General features: G+C 47.3%; 1 protein-coding gene across 5 annotated transcripts in view; it reads right to left on the bottom strand.

The window, feature by feature from the left end:
• ADAM12 (ADAM metallopeptidase domain 12) overlaps positions 1 to 21381 on the bottom strand; it is a 322879-nt gene that overhangs the window by 65825 nt on the left and 235673 nt on the right. For 4 of the 5 annotated variants that reach the window (XM_075000469.1, XM_075000470.1, XM_075000471.1 and 1 more), the window contains exons 7-11: positions 21039 to 21104; positions 20029 to 20100; positions 11152 to 11321; positions 9045 to 9129; positions 1611 to 1759 (exon numbers count right to left, since the gene is read on the bottom strand). In XM_075000469.1, coding sequence (XP_074856570.1) covers positions 1611 to 1759; positions 9045 to 9129; positions 11152 to 11321; positions 20029 to 20100; positions 21039 to 21104 — 542 coding nt within the window. The remainder of the gene's footprint in view (positions 1 to 1610; positions 1760 to 9044; positions 9130 to 11151; positions 11322 to 20028; positions 20101 to 21038; positions 21105 to 21381) is intronic. The other variant, XM_075000473.1, reaches the window with a different exon arrangement.

Genomic DNA, 21381 nt, shown 5'->3' with positions numbered 1-21381 from the left:
GATCATACTCTTAGCCTCAAAATATTTCAGGGTTCAGGGATAAGAATCATCCCAGAGATTAAATATTTTGGTAAATACCCAGACTGGTAATTTAAAACTAATAAACTATTGTTTGAATTATTTTACATGAAAATATAAAACACATTTTCCAGAATGTTTATTAAAGGCAGGCAGCAGCTACAATAAGTCATACGCTAAAAATTGCCACTATAAGTCAATAACCTTCTTCCAGAAGAAACTGATATCTCTAGCAGAAGCTCCTGGCTGAGGGGTGAGGCACTTTGGCACATTGGGCCTGTAAACTACAAGGTACATACAAACAGAAATAGAAACATTTCCATATTAATTAGCAAAAGCCCTGGAGGGTGTAACAGGGTGTTTTCTTTCACAGGAGGATGGTGGTGAGGCTCTAGGACCCCAAATCCTGGAACTGTCAGTGCTGAGAATGTAGCATGAGGGCTGTAGCTAACAACAGCACAGCGAGGGCAAGGGGGTAACCTCCTGAAGGCATTCAAGGACGTATTCTCTCATTGCTACCAGGAGTGGACCTCCCTTAAAGTAAGAGGGGCCGAGGTGGCACAGAAGTCTTACTGACTGTTGGAAGGGATGAAGAAGGAACTGGTTCAGAAAGTTGAATTAATGTTGAGATTGGGGTTAGTGAAGGACTCTTATAACCCATGGTAGTCCTACTACCCAAACCCTAGGGGCCCATCTCTTTCTGTGTGGACTTCACATGGGTAAACACCAGTTCCTGCTTTGATGCCTTCCCTATGCCTGGGTGAATGGTTTAATCAGACTGTCTTACCCAGGCCCAACACTGTATCTTTGATATCTATAAAGGTCACATTGTCAGCAGCACAATGCTTCCTAGCATTATGTTGGAATAGCCATTCTGTACTGACTCAGAAAGAAGAGCATCACCAATTGATTCATCTCCAGACTTTCCTAGATTACCTTGTTTCTTCTTCGGAACATTTCCAACTTAAATACAGAATAGGGCTGATTCTGCTTAGCTTACGCTCACTGCTCATGCTATATAGTGGTAAGAAACAAGGGCAAATTTCATCGTTCACCCCTTGCAAAGGCTGGCATGCAGCCCACATAGCATTCACTTCCATTTCATTCTTCATATTGGATCACACTGGGACTTACATGGTATATAATGTTGGTGCTAATCTTGTGCAAAAAAATGAACTTTACCCAAAGGGAAATAACAGAAAGCCAAACAGTTTATTTCCTACCTACTAATTTTGATCATGGCCTTTATTCTGGTCATTTCCCATTCTGATTGCTTGTGAGGTCACAAGGGCAAGATGAGAGTAGTAGAATTTCTGATGCAAATGCCTGTACTGTGCTATAAAAGGGGTTGTTCAAAATAACAAACAATACATGGCTTCCTATGGCATTTTTCTCTCTTCCGTACTGGAGAACTCAACATGGCAAATTTTGCTCCACTAACAAGTCGTATTGTTGCTATTTGTGGAGGGGTCGTTCTTGGAAGCTTTGACTAGTCTTGTAGCATAATCTTTTGCTAAAAAGCTTCTTGGGATGAAACAATACAGCATAACTTCCTCCCCACCAACTAAAGGCTTAGCAATGTTTGCACTTACCCAGTAGAGGGGTTCATGATACAGCCACCTTTATCAGTAGATGCTTTGCAGGTACAACCCCTCTCCAGCGTATCATGATTCATCCCAAAGTTGTGGCCCAGCTCATGAGCCAGGGTTACTGCTGCACCAAGAGGGCTGTCTGAATGATCCTGAAAAAAAAAAAAAAAAAAAAAGAACTGTGAAAAATCACTTACAAGAAAGAATGACTGATAAAAATACATTTTTGCTATGGATCGATTCTCAATATCCTACATGGTTTTATAAGACTCTCCATTATAATTGCAGCTACTGGTTGAATCGCTCTAGTCTGGCACTCATGGGACCTGACCAGTGCTGAATGAGAGAATTGGCCGGACCACAGGAGATCAATATTTTCTGGCAGCGTTACCAACACATTCACTGCTTATTAGGCTCTTAGAAGACATTTAGGGTTAAATTACAGGTAACTAACAGCACAGAACCCTGAAAGCCAGGACTCGTGGCTGTAAACAAACTTTATGGGACCAAGGGGAACTTGGCCACACTCAAGATAAGTCATTGTCAAGCTAACTAAAATCATGCTTGATTACAGATGCTGCTGGATGAGAGAGTGCCAGACTAGAGAGGTTCAACCTGTACTATATTATTGCTAAATGCATAAAATTACAAGATATCAACATCCCCTCTACCTTCAACAAGTCACTTAGGTTGGGATGATCAAAGGGGCCCGCAGCAGTTGTATGCCCAGTTCCTCATGGGATTCAGATCATAGACTCATAGGGCTGGAAGGAACCCCAGGAGGTCATCTAGTCCAGCCACCTGCTTCAAGCAGGACTAACCCCCACTAAGTCATCCCAGCCAGGAGCTTGTCCAGCCGGGACTTAAAAACCTTGAGGGATGGAGAATCCACCACCTCTCTAGGTAACGCATTCCAATGCTTCACCACCCTCCTGGTGAGTAGTTTTTCCTAATATCTAACGTACACCTCTCCCTCTTTAACTTCAGACCATTACTCCTTGTTCTGCCATCTGATACCACTGAGAACAGTTTCTCACCCTCTCCTTTAGAGCTCCCCTTCAGGAAGTTGAAGGCTGCTATCAAATCACCTCTAAGTCTTCTCTTCTGTAAACTAAACAAGCCCAAATCCCTCAGCCTATCCTCATAGGTCTTGTGCTCCAGATATCACAGGCAGCTTTGATTTGCTTCCCTGCTTCTCTTCTATAGTTAGAAATTCTCTTAACCTGGGACCATTTTATGTCCAAGAACTTAGCCATCACTTAAATGGCAGTAAAAGATTTCTTGAAGGATAGGAATGGCAGTGGCCTAAAAGGAGGGAATGGGACAGAAAGGGCAGAAAATTATGTACTTCAGCAGCTCAATCCTACAGTGTAGTGAAGAGGTTTGGCTTTGTCTCTAACATCCTCTATTAATTTGAAGCAGAACTTATAGTAGCCATGCACTAAAGCAACCAATTTACAGGACCTCGTTTTTAATTAAAAAAAAAAATGACAAAGTCCTCGGATGGCCTCTAGCTAATTCCTGTAAGTTTTGTGCTTGGTGTAAATATAAATGATAGAAATACTGGCATTTGTCCTTGTGGGAATGCTGTTTTCCCAACAAATGTTTCTGAGAAATGCACACTGTGGTTTGATTAGGGGCTACTGATCAGATTGATGTTTTGGCCTGGCTGTGAATAAAAGAGCTCTTTCCACAAAGCTCTGTATGGCATCACTCGTCTTGGGGAAAAAGAAACCCATCTTTCTTACAAAATCTCTTGCAAAAGACATAAAACATGTAATAGAAATGCATGATCTACTGTTTTATCAGTCAGTAAATGGAATTAGTACGTACACCTGTCTGCTTTAAAAGCATAAATGAACATACTCAGCTTAAAAAACTCTTCCATTATTGTCTTAGCCAGCCTTCAGACTAAAAATGTGAAAGATAAAAGTGTCTAAAACATCAACCTTACGTAAGAAAAAGCCATTAATAAATAATTTGCTTTAGATTTTATAGATTCCTTTTCAGCTCTCTAATATTTGAGTAATTCAATCAATTCTCAAGTAGAAAACACCTTTGGAAGAAAAAAAGAATGCAAACATTTCAGAAGGGAAATGGCCACTAAGTAAATTCAAGGAATTTTATCCTCAAAACAATCAAAATACTCTAATTTCAGGATTTCCTGAATCTTGCAATATTTAATATAAAAATGTCGTTGCTAAAATTCTACTTATGTCTGAAACTATATGTATAGTATTATATTTTAAAATGGCCAGTTCAGGGGCTGCTGAACAGTTAACTTTTCTTGTTATGGCAAACTGTAGTAGGCAGACATGGAACTTTATAATGATTATTAAAAAATATTCCCTCATGACACTGAGACTACGTCTACACTTAAGAGTTTTGTCGACAAAACCTGTGAAGCATCCACATTCCCAAGGGGTTCTATCAACAGTAAATCAGCAGAATGTGGCACTTTTGTTGACGGTGTTCTGCTGCTCCCCCATGAGGCAGATCGCCTCTGTCGACAGAGCTCTGTCAACAGAAAGCCAGTATGGATGTTCTCAGGGAGCTTCTGTTAACAGACAGGGCTTCCGGGACACCGGACAGCTCTGTCTGCTGTGCTTCTGGTTGGCCATTTTGCTGAGAGAGGGGCTGGGTAGCCCAGCCACTCTGTTGAAAGAGTGGATCGCTCTTTCGATTCGCTTTGCAATCTGGCCACAATCTGTTGACAAAGATATCTTCCAACAGTAACTTCTGTTGACAGATTACTCTAGTGAAGACATAGTTCCTAGTTTGGGAAGCAGGGTCTTTCAAAGACTGGGGGGTCCTTTCAAAAGTTCCCCGTCTCCACGGGAGGCACGTGATTCAAAAGCCGCACTTTCGAATTGCCGTGGCCGCCATTATGCTAATGGGGTGCTGCATATTCATGGCAGCGCCTCATTAACATCTTTTGAACTCGCTCACTAACATGCCCCTTCCGAAAGGAAGGGGCTCATATAGACACAGCTATACAGGTTGAACCTCCCTAGTTTGGAACTCTCTCATCCGGCAACATCTGTAATCCACCATGATTTTAGCTAACTGCACAACCACTTATCATGAGTGTGGCCACGTTTCCTGTGGTCCCATAAAGTTTATTTACAGCCACAAGTCCTGGCTCTCAGTGTTCTGTGCTGTTATTTAGCAGTCAGGTCCTAAGGGTGCCAGACAAGAGAGGTTCAACCTGTACTTGCAGTGAGGATCCTTGACCACAGAAAAAGTTTGGAGAACCTGTGTAAGAGGCCCTGACAAGAGGGAAACAAAGGCAGAGCTCTGACAGTCACCCCTTGCCAGGGGGGGTGAAGGAGGAGGGAACTCAGGAAAGGGCAATCCTTTTACAGAACTCAGGTGATACTTTCATGCTCACAGCCATTTCTCTGCACCAAACATGAGATTCTTGTTATTTCAGCATCTCCTACGAAGATGATTTTTTTTAAATGATTTGCAGTCCATGGCAAAATTAGAGGAAGAAATGATCTGAAATACAATTATTGCAACACATGCAGTTCTCGTTACTGGCTTGGATCATTCTGAATGTTATCAGGTTTCTAGAGTGGGCTTTTAAAGACAAGGAATGTGATGTCTCAGCAAAAGAAGTTTTTGGAAGACAGCATAAATTAAGACTATCAAAACAAGCAGCAATATGTCCAGTTAGTGAGACTATTTAAGCGCAGCAGCACTTGAGAAATGAATAGACTTACGAGGACTAAGGCTTTGATTTATTCCTCTACATTTTTAAAGTTAAGCATGGTAGTAAAAAGTCATTAGCAAACAGCTTTACAATCGCCAACCAGAAACTCTTCGCCTGGTGAACACGTTAAAAGCTGTTACACCAAATATGCAGTTCCTTTCAACTGACCTCTGCTGCAGTTCTCTGAGATTCAGCTTGAACATCATTAATTAAAAAAAAAAAAAAAAAAAAAAAAAGGCCCAAAACAGCCTGGCTCATGCTGCCTCAAACTAGCACCAAGTCCCTGAACAGACACCATGCAGACTCATTAAGCTATAGAACAGGGGTGTTGACAGAAAACACTTTCCACTGAGGTATTTCTTAACTTAAATAAATTTCAGTGGCTCAATTCTGTACTCCTCACTCAGGCGAACCTGCCATGACAGTCAAAAGCCCAAATGTGTACAGGAGAATGTGTCTGAGCAAGAAAGCAGTGTTTTATTATTACATTTATGGAGAAATTGAGTGATCACGTGAAATACCTTCCAACAATTAGCATCATACTCAGGCATATTTTGAGAAACTATTTTCGTTTAATGTGACACTTGTTTCACTCTAGTACAACATACAGAGCTGAGTGAAATAAAACAAGGTATGTACCACTGCTGCAGATTTTTACTCAGCTGTGGTGCTTACTGATAAATGTAAATTTTCCCATTTTAGAGGTCTATTCTCTCCTCACTTAACTAGCATTAATATTCATGGAAAATATGAGCCTCATCTATCACAAAGAGAATCAAACCACCTAGAATGTATATAGCAGGACAGGTACTCAGAGAGGTATGATAAAAGAATCAAAACAGATTAGATATTGGATTTGAATAAGAGTGAAGACAGGAAACCAGAACAGACATGGCTGATCCTTCCCACTTTTGAGATGCGCAGATTATTTGGTATATAGTGACTTTCACCTATTTGAGGTTAGCAGAGCTGTCCTTTTGGTATGGCAAAACAGGTGACTGCCCAGGACCCCACACTTTGGGGTGCTCCATGCTCCAAGGCTGGAGGACCCACTGGCTTCCCACCCCAGGACCTCCCCTCCCCCAGTGCCTCCTACCCACTGGTGGGGTCCACCAATCAGCCTCATTCTCAGTGCCTATCAGTAAGAGATAAGGCACCAGAAGAGTAGGAGATAAGGCACCAGAAGAGCGAAGACAGGAAGAAGCAGGGTAGGGTGGGGGCCTTGGGAAAAAGTGTGGAGAGTGCAGGGCCTGGGCAGAGCCAGGGAAGCAGTCCAAGGCAATTTAGAAATTTGGCGCCTATGTCTCAGGCCCTACATCCCACTAGGGATGGCTCCAGTGCTTAGAAATGTGTTTGCAGAGTGGTGGGAACTGCTTTGGAGTAGGGTATATAACACAACAAGGACCATGTATGTGAATATGTGCCATGTGTTGGAGGGTTTGAGTGCTGTAGACTAGGTTTAGAAACCACTGATTAATCCACCTACACATCCTCCTTTCTGAAGTGTTGGTTTTTGTGTATTTCATTTTTACATAGGAATTAAAGTTCACTGCTTGTGATTTGGTGGGTTTTTGTTTAGGACCAAATGCCTGTTTTCCAGGTAGATGTAGCTGAATGATCAGAAAGGCATGTATGGCCAAGATTGTGCAAGCTTTATGCTAAATAGAACTTCAAGTGTTTCCATTCATTTAAATGAGACTACTTAAGAAGCAGCGTACTGCTGAATGAGAATCAAGCTGCACAATCTGTCCCATGGTTTCTTAGGTATTTCTTGCATATCTTTAGAAACCATGAAGCATAATTTAACAGCCAATACCCGTAACCTCACAAATATTTTAAAGAGACATTCAGTTGAATAAAGGAATTATTTTTTGTTAATAGAGTCAACTTTCATAACCAACAAAAACTTAGAATTAAAACACAGTGTAACACAATCTGGAAATAAGGGGTATGAGATAGTTTAAAAGGAAGAAATCCTGAAATTCAGCTAAGGATGGCTCTTGAGCTTAACAGCTTCCATTATACCAATATCTGAGGTGTTTCAACGCATGTAACTTTCACTTAAATCAGTAGCTCTGCACACCAGTTCAGAACCTACTGTACACACCCAATGTAGTATATAAAACAATATTTTCGGATCCTATTTAATGCAACACAACAAGATGCTATGCACCAAGTTGCTAGCTTAAGTCAGAACATCAATGTTTGAATTGGTTTTAGTGCATCTTTTCTTTATTTGCACATGTGATTATGTTGCATTTATCACCAGTAATGAGTTCTGATAAAGGACAAAATGTCCTAACTCATGGATGATATATACACTCATCCCGTGCTATACGAGCACAATTAGTTCCCAACTTTGGGCTTGTAGGTGAAAACTCATAAGAGGGACATTCAGTTCCCATTAAATACATGTAAAAGTCTCTGATCGGTTCCTGGAGCTTGCAAAGGAGTGGCAGCATGTGGCGCTGCTTTTGAAAGGTAAGTGAACCTTGGGTTTGTGGGTTGGAAAATGTTAAAGGCTGGAGACAGTTTGGGGCCATGAGTGGGAGGGACGGTTAAAACTTGGTGGCCTGTTGGGTCTGTGGGGTGGATGGGGGGTTCAGTCTGCTGAAGGTTGGGTGTGTGGTATGGTGTGGGGGGTCAGGTTGTGGCGGGTTAGGTCTACTGGGCTGGCGGGGAAGGGAGGCAGGGGTCAGGCTGCCGCAGGGCCAGTTTGCAGGGCCAGTGGAGGGCGAAGGATGCTGTGGGTTGGGGCCGTGGGGCCGGCATGGGGGTCAGGTTGCTGCCAGGCCAGTCTGCGGGACTGGCGGGGGAGGATCAGGCTGTCATGGAGCCGGTGGAGGGGTAAGGCTGCCACAGGGCTGGTGGAGCAGGGATAGTCAGGCTGCCGCGGAGCCGATCTGCAGGGCTGGCGGGGCAGGGTATGTGTGTCAGGCTGCTGTGGGTTGGGGCTGCGGGGCTGGCAGGTGGTCAGATTAGGGCAGGTTGGAGCCACAGGGAAGGGATTAGCCTTGTATTAGCTGGGGGGAGTTCACTCACAGAGTGAAGTAAGGTAAGTAAAGTGTCCCTTGTTTAAGCAAGTACTTGTTAATAAAGTACTCATTTAACGAGGGATGAGTGTATTACTCAGATGGCTGGAAGTTAACAACAAAACTAACAGTAATGGCCTTTGTGAGAGAAATGTAGTTAACATGAATGCTGCCACTGTTACTAACGTAGATTCTGCCTGAAGTCCGACAATGCAGTAAAACCACTATCCTAGAAACATGTAAAATAAATTATTATGCTGGTGGCTTTGTAAATGTCTTTCTATAGTGCATGATAAATGCAGTATTTTAATATATTATTTTGTATCAAAGATTTATGAGAGGCTTTAATTGAACACAGCACTGATATCCATATGTTCATAGCAAACTTGTTCATTTTGATTCTGATCCTGCAAACACTCAGGCACATGCTTTAATTTTAATAATCACATAGATTTCAAGGATTCCTAGAAAGAGGCCCAACTATATTTTAATGCAAAGTATTATTTCTTTCATTATGAAAAATGATACTTTTAACAGTCACACATACACTGTATGTAGACAGAGGCAAAGCCAGAGCTGAGATTGAAAACAATACTAAAAAGCAGACTCTCCACTACAAGATACAGAATTATCATGAACATTTTTTGAACAAAATGGAGCAAATTCAACTTGTGTGTGCCAGACACTTACCATAACAACTCCTCCAGATTGCTCTGCAGTGCACATGCTCATTATAGGTGCCATGCCAATGGTAGTCCCGTGGAAGTACACCCCACTGAAGGAGGGGAGGGGAAGACAAGCCACAGAATAATAATTTAATGCAAAATGAGAGGCTTCTCATATTTCATAACTTCTTTTCCTGCCAATCTCAGACAATGAGCCCATTCTCAAAATGCCAGCTCCAGACATTGACAGTTGAAAACAATGAGGATCGGAAATTAGTCATACAAATGTGTGGAACTGACAATGGCAGAATCCTGTCTATATGAGACATGCATTGGAGCTTTCTCTGAAGCTTCTGCTGTAGTAGGATTTTTTTGTGGAGGGAGAGGGAGGAAGCAATATATTATAACCATGCCAAAAATTGAAAACTGCCACCACAATTTAACCTGGGAAATGCACATAGAAGCACAGACTTGTTTACCGCTCGTGTGGGTGTCAGTACACCACAGTGCAAGTTTATAACATATTAGCTATAAATTGTACCCTAAAATTCATTAATCCAACTGAAATAATTTTGTACTTACAGAGTGATTAATGGTACTGCAATATTTTGAAAGAGCTCCTATTCCACTTTACATAAGATCAGTAAAAACAATGATGTATCAGATGAAGTGGGTCTTTGCCCATGAAAGCTTATGTGCCCGTAAATCTGTTAATCTATAAGGTGCGACAAGACTTCTTGTTGTTTCTGCAGATAGAGACTAACTTAGCTACCCCTCTGACTTTTTGTTTAAAAAAAAAAAAAGAGGTGCTGGTACTTAGCCAGCTCCCCGTCCCCTCCCACTTAGCCAGTCCTATGTCTGGGGCTCCTGAGGTGCTGGTACTCAGTATCGGCACAAAAAAAAACCAAAAAAAAACACTGAGTAAAATATTGAATGCCTCAATCCATTTTTGTTTTAATTGCTAAGGGTCATTGCACAGTCAATGTTTGATCTCTCAGCATCGAATTGTATATTAAATTAAAAGAAGAGGAAACATACATTAGCTCTAATCAATATATCAAAAATATTCTCTGTAAAAATATACATTTTCTTTAAATGACTGTCATGTCCCATAGAAGATTTTGCACTATACCTACCAATAATAAATACATAAATCATCTAGGCCATGTAATTTTTGCAGTGTTGTTGGATCTATATAGGTCTCAGGATATTACCACATCCACTTTGTCTCTTCCTTAAGCCACCTCAATGACAGCTTTCTCATTTTATTTATACATCACAAATACAGTAGAACCTTTACCCTATGAAATGAGGAGGTCTTCAAAATTGAAAAGTTCCTAAGACTGAATATCTCAAAATTACAACAGGAACAGTACATAAGTTGTGGAATAGTGGACAGTATCACTTTTTTTTGTCTATCAGACCACTTGCAAAGCAACTGAAGGCAGTGCAACTTGGACAACACTTGCGTTAGGTGATATTTTTTCCATCTGCAAAAATGGTCAGTACAACAGGACATTCACAAGACTGGTGTTTATCAAATCAAGGTTCTACTATAAAAACAAATGTGGTGATCTCAGCCTAGGTTTTTCTGTGTTTGTACAGCCCAGTAGGGTCCTGGTCCATGATGAGGCTTATAATACAAATAAATCATCACAATAAATAATAATATTAGTAGGAGGCATTAATTGATTTTAATAGGATTTGAATCAACCCCCTTCTCTGCTAGATCTGATAAAATTAGGGACCAGTCCTGCAAACTTTTACACACGAGCTTAATTTTAAGCAGGTGAGTAGTCCCATTAGCTTCAGCGAGGTGACTCACACAGTCAGTGTTAGGCAGGTGCCTAAGTGTTTGTAAGACTGTGCCCTAGGCACAAAGAGGAGGACCATGAGGTATCATTTTTTTTTGCAGAACTGTGGGAGGAAGCTAAAGCATCTTTCTATATTAATGCAGTGCCTTGGGAAGAAATTGTGAGCTTGTAAGGATGGAGGGCTGGCTCTTTGCCTTCAAAATCACAATCAAATATTTTACCAAAAGAAGAAAGCGAGAGAGCTTTGTATGATTATTCTCAGTTCCTGGAAGCCCCAGCTGATAGTCATGCAAATATTAAATACCCTGCTGGCTATACCTCACTAGCTGTGCGTTGTCATGGGGTTTACGAGGTAGTAGTTTCAGCTTTCTCCAGTCCAGAAACTCATGGAGGCTGGTGAAGGGGTCTTGTGTGATAGAGCACTTATCCATATCATTCCACACCTCCACTCCAACCAAGGCTACTCGAATATTTAGTGGCCTGTAAAACTAGCAAGGCAAACAAATGAATCTCTGTACAACCTGTTTTAGAGGGATGTGTTAAACAGAGCATGTTAACAAATCATAATGTACACACAATCCCCACAGAAATCTATAAGCTCCCCAGAAAAAAACCCTCTCCTTTTAGTGTAAAAGAGGAGACTTCAATACGTCTCCACATAAACGAGCACCTGAAATCACTGGCATCAAGCATAACTTTACCAGGACACAGAAGCCGTGTCTACACGTGCACGCTACTTCGAAGTAGCGGCACTAACTTCGAAATACGCCCGTCACGGCTACACGCGTCGGGCGCTATTTCGAAGTTAACTTCAACGTTAGGCGGCGAGACGTCGAAGCCGCTAACCCCATGAGGGGATAGGAATAGCGCCCTACTTCGACGTTCAACGTCGAAGTAGGGACCGTGTAGTCGTTGCGCGTCCCGCAACGTCGAAATTGCGGGGTCCTCCATGGCGGCCATCAGCTGAGGGGTTGAGAGACGCTCTCTCCAGCCCCTCAGCTCAATGGTGGCCACGTGGAGCGGCCCCTTAAAGGTCCCCTCCCCCTCCTTTCCTATGCAGGAAGCTGAGGGAACGTGCAGGCAGCAGCTCAGACACGCGGCCAGCCTGCACGTCCCTCAGCAGCCACAGGAGGCACAGGACCTTTAATGGCCGCCCGGCAGCCCCCCCAGCGGACCCCCCACAAGGGGAGCCAGGGCAGCCAGCCCAGCCAGGCGGGCAGCCAGGCCGGCAAGCGGCAGCGGGGCCCCTCCTGGACGGAGGCCGAGCTGTGGGACCTGCTGGGGCTCTGGAGCGAGGAGGAGGTGCTCCAGGTAATGGGGAGCAAGAGGCGGAACGCGGATGCGTTCGCTCGGCTGGCCGAGGGCCTGGCCGCTCGGTGTCACCCTGCCCGCACTCCTGATCACGTCAGGAGTAAGGTGAAGGAGCTGCGGCAGGGTTACTCCCGGGCCTGGGAGGCGGCCAGCCGATCTGGGGCTGCCCCCGTCACTTGCCCCTTTTACAGGGAGCTCAGGGACATCCTGGGCCCCCGGCACACCTCCTCCCCTCCGGCCACCCTTGATACTTCGGCTGACGAGCCCCAGCAGGCCCTGCAGCCGGAGTCCGCCCCAGAGGTAAGCCTCGCACCCCGGGGGCCCCCCCCCCCGGAGCCCCCCCCTGGGCCATCACGGCAGGAAGAGGAGAAGGAGGGCTCCTCCTCCGCAGAATCCGGGCTGCAGATCCTCCTTCTGCCATCCCGGAGCAGCAGCCGGGCCTCCGCCCCTCGGGGATCTCCGGACCGTGGGAGTGGACCGACAGGTATGTACCCCCCTCTGGTGTACACCCCTGGGCTTGAGGGGCGGGAGTAATAGATATGTGTCCAGGGCCCCCCACACGCTCACATGGCCATGGCCCCAAAAACAGCAGGGCCATGTCCCTCACAGCAGTGCATCAGCCCCTGCCTCCCGCCCCACCCCCCACGACAGTGCCATGCCCCATCCCCGGGGCAGGGGGGAGCGGAACCTCGAGGGGCCCCCGGGAGGAGGGGGTGGGACACCCCGCAGCAGCAACAGCAGCAGCAGCAGCATGTGATGGAGTGGGGGGAGTGCAAAAGGGAGACTCAGGCTAGATATGAGCAACAAGAGCCGAATAGCTCCCAGGGGCAAAGGATGATCCTGGGGCTACAGCTGGCAGGTGACACCTCTGCCCTGAACAAAGAGGAGAGAGGAGCCGAGCTGGCTTTGAATCGGGGCGGGGGGGGCAGGGGCCGCAGGTAGAGGCTAGGGGAAGGGAGAGCTGGAAGGCAGCCAGCCTGAGGAGGGGGAAAGCTGCATCCCAGAGGGGCACCCCTTGGGGTCTTCTCCCCAGGACGGGTTGGAAGGACTGTCTCTTCTGACAGCTGGTGCTGTCACTCCTGGGAGAAACTGGGCATCTGTGGCCTACGAAACCTCTCCTGTCAGACCCTGCGGAGTGAAGTGAGAGTCGCTCCCACCAGGGGACGGGGTGCAGTGCAGGGGGACCCCTGAACCCCATCCATCACAGCAGCATCTCCCGGGGACGGGGATGGGGAACGTGCAGCACAGGGCTGGGGGGACAAAGGCCACGGCTCAGGGCCCACACTAACGCCTGTCTCCATTCTTCTTCCCCCCCTCCTCTCCTGTGTCCCGCAGCTGCACCATCGGAAGGACCGGAAGAGAGCGCCGGCAAGGCATCAGTGGTCCTGGAGACCCCTCCGGGGCCATGGCTCCAGGCAAGCCCCGCGGCCGAGGACTGACCGGCCCCACGGCGGGCTAGACGGTGGACCCCGCGCCACCACCAGCCGACAGCGACGGACCCCCAGCTGCTGGCCATCCACCGTCGGCAGCTGGAGGTCGCGGAGCAGCACCTGCGGGTGGAGCAACGCCACCTGCACCTGCAGGAGCGGGTGCTGGCCTGGCGCCAAGAGGCATGGGGGGCCTACATGGAGACTTTCAACCGCCTGGTGGACTACCTGGCCCCCCATGCCGCGCCGGCCGCCGCAGCGCCCACCCTGCCTGCTCCACCCGCCGCACCACCAGCTGCTCTGCACGTCGCCGTCCCGTCTGCCGTCGCCCCGCCACCCACCACCAAGGGCCGGAGCGCCGAGGGAACCCTGGAGCCAGCTGAGACTCGCCGGGCATATCTTCCGGTCCGCCCCGCCCCCAGCCAGCCCCGGACAGGGCTGCGGCCGCGGCGGGGCTCTCGGCCGCCCACGCCCAGTGCCGGACTTTAGGGGCGAGGGGCCCGGGATGCAGCCCCACCGCTTGTATATAGTTGTGACATTAATTTGTGCCCCCCGTTTGCCCCGTCCCCCCCCATGTAAATAGTTCTCCCCTTTATCATCCCTGGTTTTCTTTTTATTACTGAACAAACTTTTTTATTACTATTGTTTTATTTGTACACATTAGTTTTGTTCCACACATGTTGGCCGTGTCTACACGTGCCCCAAACTTCGAAATGGCCATGCAAATGGCCATTTCGAAGTTTACTAATGAAGCTGAAATGCATATTCAGCGCTTCATTAGCATGCGGGCGGGAGCGGTGCTTCGAAATTGACACGCCTTGCCGCCGCGCAGCGCGTCCAGACGGGGCTCCTTTTCGAAAGGACGCCACCTACTTCGAAGTCCCATGAACTCCCGCATGCTAATGAAGCGCTGAATATGCATATCAGCGCTTCATTAGTAAACTTCGAAATGGCCATTTGCATGGCCATTTCGAAGTTTGGGGCACGTGTAGACGTAGCCGTTGTATATAGTTTGTTCTTCTTTTATTTATAGTTAAAAAAAAAAGTTCTCAAAGAAAAAGCAGTTTAAGTTCCGCCACAAGTGCGTGCTGTCATTTGTCCAGGAAAAGTGGGAGGGGGGTGCGGTTGGGTGCTCCATGGTGTGGGCGTTGGGGCAGGGAGTGTTGTGGAGGAAGGGGTGGGCAGTGGGGGGCCTGGCAGACTTCACCCCGCGGCCTCATCATCGAAGTGGGCCTGCAGGGCCTCCCAGACCCGGGTCCCTTCGGGGTCCACCTGCCGACTGGGGGCAGCGGGTGGCTGCACGTCGGCCCTGCCGGCCTCCACAGCCCAGCCCTGGAAAAAGGCCTCCCCCTTGCTCTCCACCAAATTGTGCAGGGCGCAGCAGGCACCCACAATCAGGGGGATGTTGTTGGGCCCGCATCCAGGCAGGTCAGGAGACATCTCCAGTGTCCTTTCAGGCGGCCAAATGAGCACTCCACCACCTGGCGCGCGTGGTTTAGGCGCTCGTTGAAGCGCTCCTTGCTAGCGGAGAGCTGGCCCGTGTACGGGTGCATGAGCCAGGGCCGGAGGGGGTATGCCGCATCTGCGATGATGCAGAGGGGCATGGTGGTGTCCCCCACAGGGATCTCCTGCTGGGGGATGTAGGACCCCGCCTCCAGCCGGCGGCACAGGCCCGAGTTCCGGAAAACCCGGGCGTCGTGGGTGCTGCCAGGCCAGCCCACATAAATGTCCTGGAAATGGCCCCGGCTGTCCACCAAGGCCTGGAGGACCACAGAATGGTAGCCCCTGCGATTGATGTAGCGTCCTCCACTGTGATGCGGGGCGCGGATGGGTATGTGAGTTCCATCCAGAGCCCTGAAGCAATTGGGGAAGCCCAGGGTGGCAAAGGCCGCGATGGTGGCATCTGGGTCCCCCAGCCTCACGAGCCTGTGCAGGAGCATGGCATTGATGGCACGCACAACCTGCAGGGAAAGCACATGGGAGAGCACCAATGAGGGGTGAGCAGGGTGTGCGTGGCTCTGCCCTGCCCTCCCCTCCTCTCCCCTGCCCTGCCCTCCCCCGCCCTCCCCTGCTCTCCCCTCCCCGGGTCCCCCTCCCCTGCCCTGCCCTCCTCTACCCGGGCCCCCCTCCCCTGCCCTGCCCTCCCCCCATGGGTTCTCTTACCTCCATGACGACAGCCCCGACGGTGGCCTTGCTGACACCAAACTGCTGCCCCACGGATCAGTAGCTGTCTGGAGTGGCCAGCTTCCAGACAGTGATGCCGACCCGTTTCTCCACAGGGAGGGCACGCCGCATGGCGGTGTCCTGGTGCCTGAGTGCGGGGGTGAGCCACTGGCACAGCTCCATAAATGTCTGCCGGCTCATCCTGAAGTTCCTGAGCCAGCGGTCGTCGTCCCACTCCTCAAGCACCAGCCGCTCCCACCAGTCGGTGCTGGTGGGGTAGCTTCACAGCCGCCGGCATGTGAGGCGGGGGCGGGGCGGGGTGCTGCAGGGTTGGGGGTTGAGCCCTGCTGCCCTGGGGGCAGCTCCTCCTCCGGTGTAGCAAGGAGGTGCTCAGCTGACTCCCGCATGGCATGGAGCAGGGCAAGCCCTGCTCCTGCCGGAAGGGCTGGGTGGACCTCTGGCTGCTGCTGCTGCTGCTGCTGCTGCTGCTGCTGCTGCTGGGGGTCCATGCCTGCATCGCCCGGGGTCTGTGTGCCTATGGCTCCTCAGACCGCGTGTTGTGCAGGCTGAGTGTGTCTGGGAGGGGCCCTTTAAGGGAGCGGCTAGCTGTTGCCCCGGAAGCGCTTGTCCGCCCTGTGACCCTGTCTGCAGCTGTGCCTGGCATCCCTATTTCTATGTGTGCTACTTTGGCGTGTAGACGTTCCGTTGCAGCACCTATTTCAATGTTGTGCTGCGCAACATCGAAGTTGAACATCGACGTTGCCAGCCCTGGAGGAGGTGTAGACGTTATTCATCGAAATAGCCTATTTCGATGTAGGCTTCACGTGTAGACGTAGCCAGAGAAAGCAATCGGATTATGGCTATCTATCCATGGAATGTTCAGGAAAATGATTCGAATTCTCAGGTCTTATGGCAGAATCTCCTTGGTCTTGGTCAGACTGTTACTTTCCTCCAATGTGCAATGGCTTCCATACCCTACGAATTTCCGTACAGATTCATTGCAAGTGGCTCCTAAGTTTTCTCTTTGTTGCTACACCCAGTGTACCACAATTGGTGGAAGTGCTGCTATAGATGTTAGAATCACGGAATGCTGCTTGTTCACAGATGGTCTAGATGATAAAGTGGTTATAACACCAACAGCTACCTTCCCTGTAATAGAAAACCCCCCAGTGATAAACTAGTGCTAGCAATGGGAGGAAATTTTAGGAAAATCGGTCTAGTAAGCCCAGGACCATTCTAGCAGGGGTATGGCTTACTGCCTAAACAAAACCAGGCATACACTACACTTCTGTTTGATTTGTATGCTTTACTGTCATTTGAGCTGCGTCTACACGTGCACGCTACTTCGAAGTAGCGGCACCAACTTCGAAATAGCGCCCGTCGCGTCTATACGCGTCGGGCGCTATTTCGAAGTTAACTTCGACGTTAGGCGGCGAGACGTCGAAGTCGCTAACCTCATGAGGAGATAGGAATAGCGCCCTACTTCGACGTTCAACATCGAAGTAGGGACCGTGTAGACGATCCGCATCCCGCAACGTCGAAATTGCTGGGTCCTCCATGGCAGCCATCAGCTGGGGGGTTGAGAGATGCTCTCTCTCCAGCCCCTGCGGGGCTCTATGGTCACTGTGGGCAGCAGCCCTTAGCCCAGGGCTTCTGGCTGCTTCTGCGGCAGCTGGGGATCTATGCTGCAGGCACAGGGTCTGCAACCAGTTGTCAGCTCTGTGGATCTTGTGTTGTTTAGTGCAACTGTGTCTGGGAGGGGCCCTTTAAGGGAGCGGCTTGCTGTTGACTCCGCCCTGTGACCCTGTCTGCAGCTGTGCCTGGCATCCCTATTTCGATGTGTGCTACTTTGACGTGTAGACGTTCCCTCGCTGCGCCTATTTCGATGTTGGGCTGAGCAACGTCGAAGTTGAACATCGACGTTGCTGGCCCTGGAGGACGTGTAGACGTTATTCATCGAAATAGACTATTTCGATGTCGCAACATCGAAATAAGCTATTTCGATGTTGGCTGCACGTGTAGACGTAGCCTTGGACAGCAGTGCAATTCACTGAGAGTATAAGCTGAAGCCAAAATGAATATTACATTCAAATAGGTAGCAAATACGTTCCCTCCTTCCTTTAATAAGTCATCAACACAGTTACAAAACAAGCAGAACTCTGTCCAGCAACTTCTGTTTAATCTAGAATTGCCTGACCTTGAGTCAAGAGTCTTTGAGTTACCAGTGGATAAATCCTCAGTGAAATGCTTTCAGGGCATGTCTAGAATTACCTGAAAATCAGTGCTCCGGAGTTTGATCTTCTAGGGGTTGATTTAGTGTGTCTAGTAAGGACACTAAATCGACTGTGCTGGATATGCCTGTTGACTCCTGTGACTGCAAGGAGTAAAGGAAGTCAACATGAGAGTTTCTCCTGTCAACCTCCCACAGTGGGATCATGCTGGGAGTTTGATTTCAGGTACGTTGATCCCAGCTATACAATCCTCATAGCTGAAGTTGTGTATCTTAAGTTGAAGTTTTCTTTTTTTTTTTTTACCTAAATTGTGGTTCTCCAGTAAGCCCTGTGTTAGAGGCTGCACATTGGTGCAGTACCCCACAAACACTGAACAGAAGGAATTGTCTATGCTAGAAGCATCTGTCAACAGAAGTTACTATCAGAAGAGATGTGCCAACAAAACTTCTGTTGACAGATCACATCTACACATAAAAATGGATCAATCGTTTGATCCACTCTGTCAACAAATGGGCCCCCAGGAGCATTTACACAGCTTTTTTGTCTACAGTTTCTGTCAACGAAACACATTTTGGCTACGTCTACACGTGAAGCCTACTTCGAAGTAGCCTATTTTGATGTGGAGACATCGAAATAGGCTATTTCGATGAATAACGTCTACACGTCCTCCAGGGCTGGCAACGTCGACGTTCAACATTGACGTTGCGCAGCACCACATCGAAATAGGCGCTGTGAGGGAACGTCTACACGCCAAAGTAGCACACATCGAAATAAGGGCACCAGGCACAGCTGCAGACAGGGTCACAGGGCGGACTCAACAGCAAGCCGCTCCCTTAAAGGGCCCCTCCCAGACACAGTTGCACTAAACAACACAAGATCCACAGAGCCGACAACTGGTTGCAGACCCTGTGCATGCAGCATGGATCCCCAGCTGCAGCAGCAGCAGCCAGAAGCCCTGGGCTAAGGGCTGCTGCACACGGTGACCATAGAGCCCCGCAGGGGCTGGAGAGAGAGCATCTCTCAACCCCTCAGCTGATGGCCACCATGGCGGACCCCACTATTTCGAAGTTGAGGGACGCGCAACGACTACACGGTCCCTACTTCGACGTTGAACGTCGAAGTAGGGCGCTATTCCTATCCCCTCATGGGGTTAGCGGCTTCGACGTCTTGCCGCCTAACGTCGATGTTAACATCGAAATAGCGCCCAACACGTGTAGCCATGATGGGCGCTATTTCGAAGTTAGTGCCGTTACTTCGAAGTAGCATGCACGTGTAGACATGGCTTTTGTGTGCAGATGTGCCGTGAGTTTTGTCGACAAAACCCCAGTTTTGTCTAGAAAATGCTATAGGGCAGATGTAGCCTAAGAATATGATGGTTTCAGCTAGCCTTTGAAGGTCACACCATACTAAAATATTTTGGTTACTGAGTTCACCATTTACTGAGTTTTACGGGACATAGTGGGGCAAGTTCTTACTTTGGTTGTAGCTGCTGCTGTTGTTTGGCCAGAGACATTTTTCTACAAGATTGGGGTACTGGAGGTGTTCCACATTTGAGAATCCAACACATGAGAAAAGCAGAACCAGAGAAGATCTGGGTCCTTTTGGACCTGCAATGTGTAGTCAACAGCAGCCAAATACTGCAGTGACTGCACACACAGAACTCCCAGACGGTTCCCTAGTAAAAATCTGCAATGCTGAAAACCTAGATCTTGTCGTGCTTGGGCACTGACACATTCTCACTGAGGCTGTATCTACACTGCAGAGCTATTCTGTGTCTATGAAATGTGCCAAATAGCAAAATAGCCTATTTTGAAATTAACTTGAAATAGGATATAAAATTAGTGTGGTGCAAATTGCATATCTTATTTTGAGTTTGGGGTGCAGTGTAAACAGCATGAGAAGCCATTTTCTTGTCTTTTCTTTGCAGCAAGTGCATAACAATTTTTGAATTTGAGAAGGCTTTTCCTTCTCTGTAAGACTAGATGACATAGATTTCACTACATTATCTCTTGGAAATATATATTTGTGAGGTTTGAGAAAGTGAAATATTTTGATGTTCTTACCTTATCGACATAGTTTGCAATTTCTATCAGCCTCTGCTTAACTTTCTCCACATCTTTGCCCTGTCTCTGAAACTTAGAATGTGAAACAATAATGAATGATGAGCATTAGTACTGTAACATTTGCCTGAAAAATCACCTACCACTGCCACACTGACTTTAACATTGACATTTGGGGTTTAAATGCAGACAAGGCCAAAGACCTACTGACTTCCATGGGAATATGATTGGAGAAATTGGGCCAAGGGCTTTTGATTCTAGAAAATATTCTAAAATCCATTACACTCCTATGCAGAATCTCCCTAGGATTGATTTTTACTACAAAAATAGAAAATTTCTTCTATTAACTGTGTCAGCTATGACAAGAAAGTGATTTTGCTATTTAACTAGCAGAGTTCAAGAAGCAGTCTGTCACTTTTTGAAAGAAAAAATGTAAATTGGAAAATTACTCTTACCAAAATTTCACATCTTCGCTTTTACTACAGCCCATCGAGATACCTTTTCAGCAATCTGCCTCATTTATTTGTTTTGAAACCCACTTTGCAAACTCTGCACAGAATCTTGCTTAATTCAGCATAATTGCAAAACTACAGCTGAAGAACCAACACCATTGAACTCTGCTGTTTATTCTAGACAGTGATGGTTTCCATAGGTCAGAGTTAAATAGTACAATGGGGGTTCAACCACCTCACTGGGTCATGGCCAGAGACTACTTACAGGCGTCCATTTCAATTACTGCGAGAGGTCCCAGATGTCTGTGAGTACTAAATTCCTTCCAGAGTGTTACAAGAAACATTTGAGACTTGGAACAAATACTTTTCACCCTTATACTGTTTTTAAATAGTCTTTTCTGTTACTGTAGCCATATTTAGATGCAAAATGTTGAGTTGCAATGAACAGTATTGTCCTCTTAAACACAATTGTTTGCAGCACAATGAAAACACAACTAAAGGATCACCTTCCCTGCAAGAGTCTCTGTACCAAATGTATCTTTCTCTTTAAAGCTTTCTTACCTCTCGATTATCTGCAACAATAACAAGCTCCACATATTTCGTTATCTTCAGTGTCTCCCTCTTGTGCTGCCAAAACAAATATAGATAGAACTCTGTTTTTGCACCAAACATTCTTAAATCAGTGAATATCAGTTCCTGCTCACCACAGAAAAGACACTGTCAAAGAGAATAAAAATATACCTCTTTATCTTCACATCATTCAGTTCTTGGTCTTTTTCTCTCCTCTTCACATAATACTCTCCAGCTGGGTATACACTACACAAATAACTTCGAAGTTGCTTATTTTGGAATACAACTTCCAAGTAAGAAACTTCAAAGCTGAGCATCTATACATACCCTAATT

The sequence above is a fragment of the Carettochelys insculpta genome, chromosome 7 (assembly GCF_033958435.1).
Source record: "Carettochelys insculpta isolate YL-2023 chromosome 7, ASM3395843v1, whole genome shotgun sequence".
NCBI classification, from domain to species: Eukaryota; Metazoa; Chordata; order Testudines; family Carettochelyidae; genus Carettochelys; species Carettochelys insculpta.
Note: the sequence above shows the minus strand (reverse complement) of the source record. Positions and strands in the feature narration are given on the sequence as shown.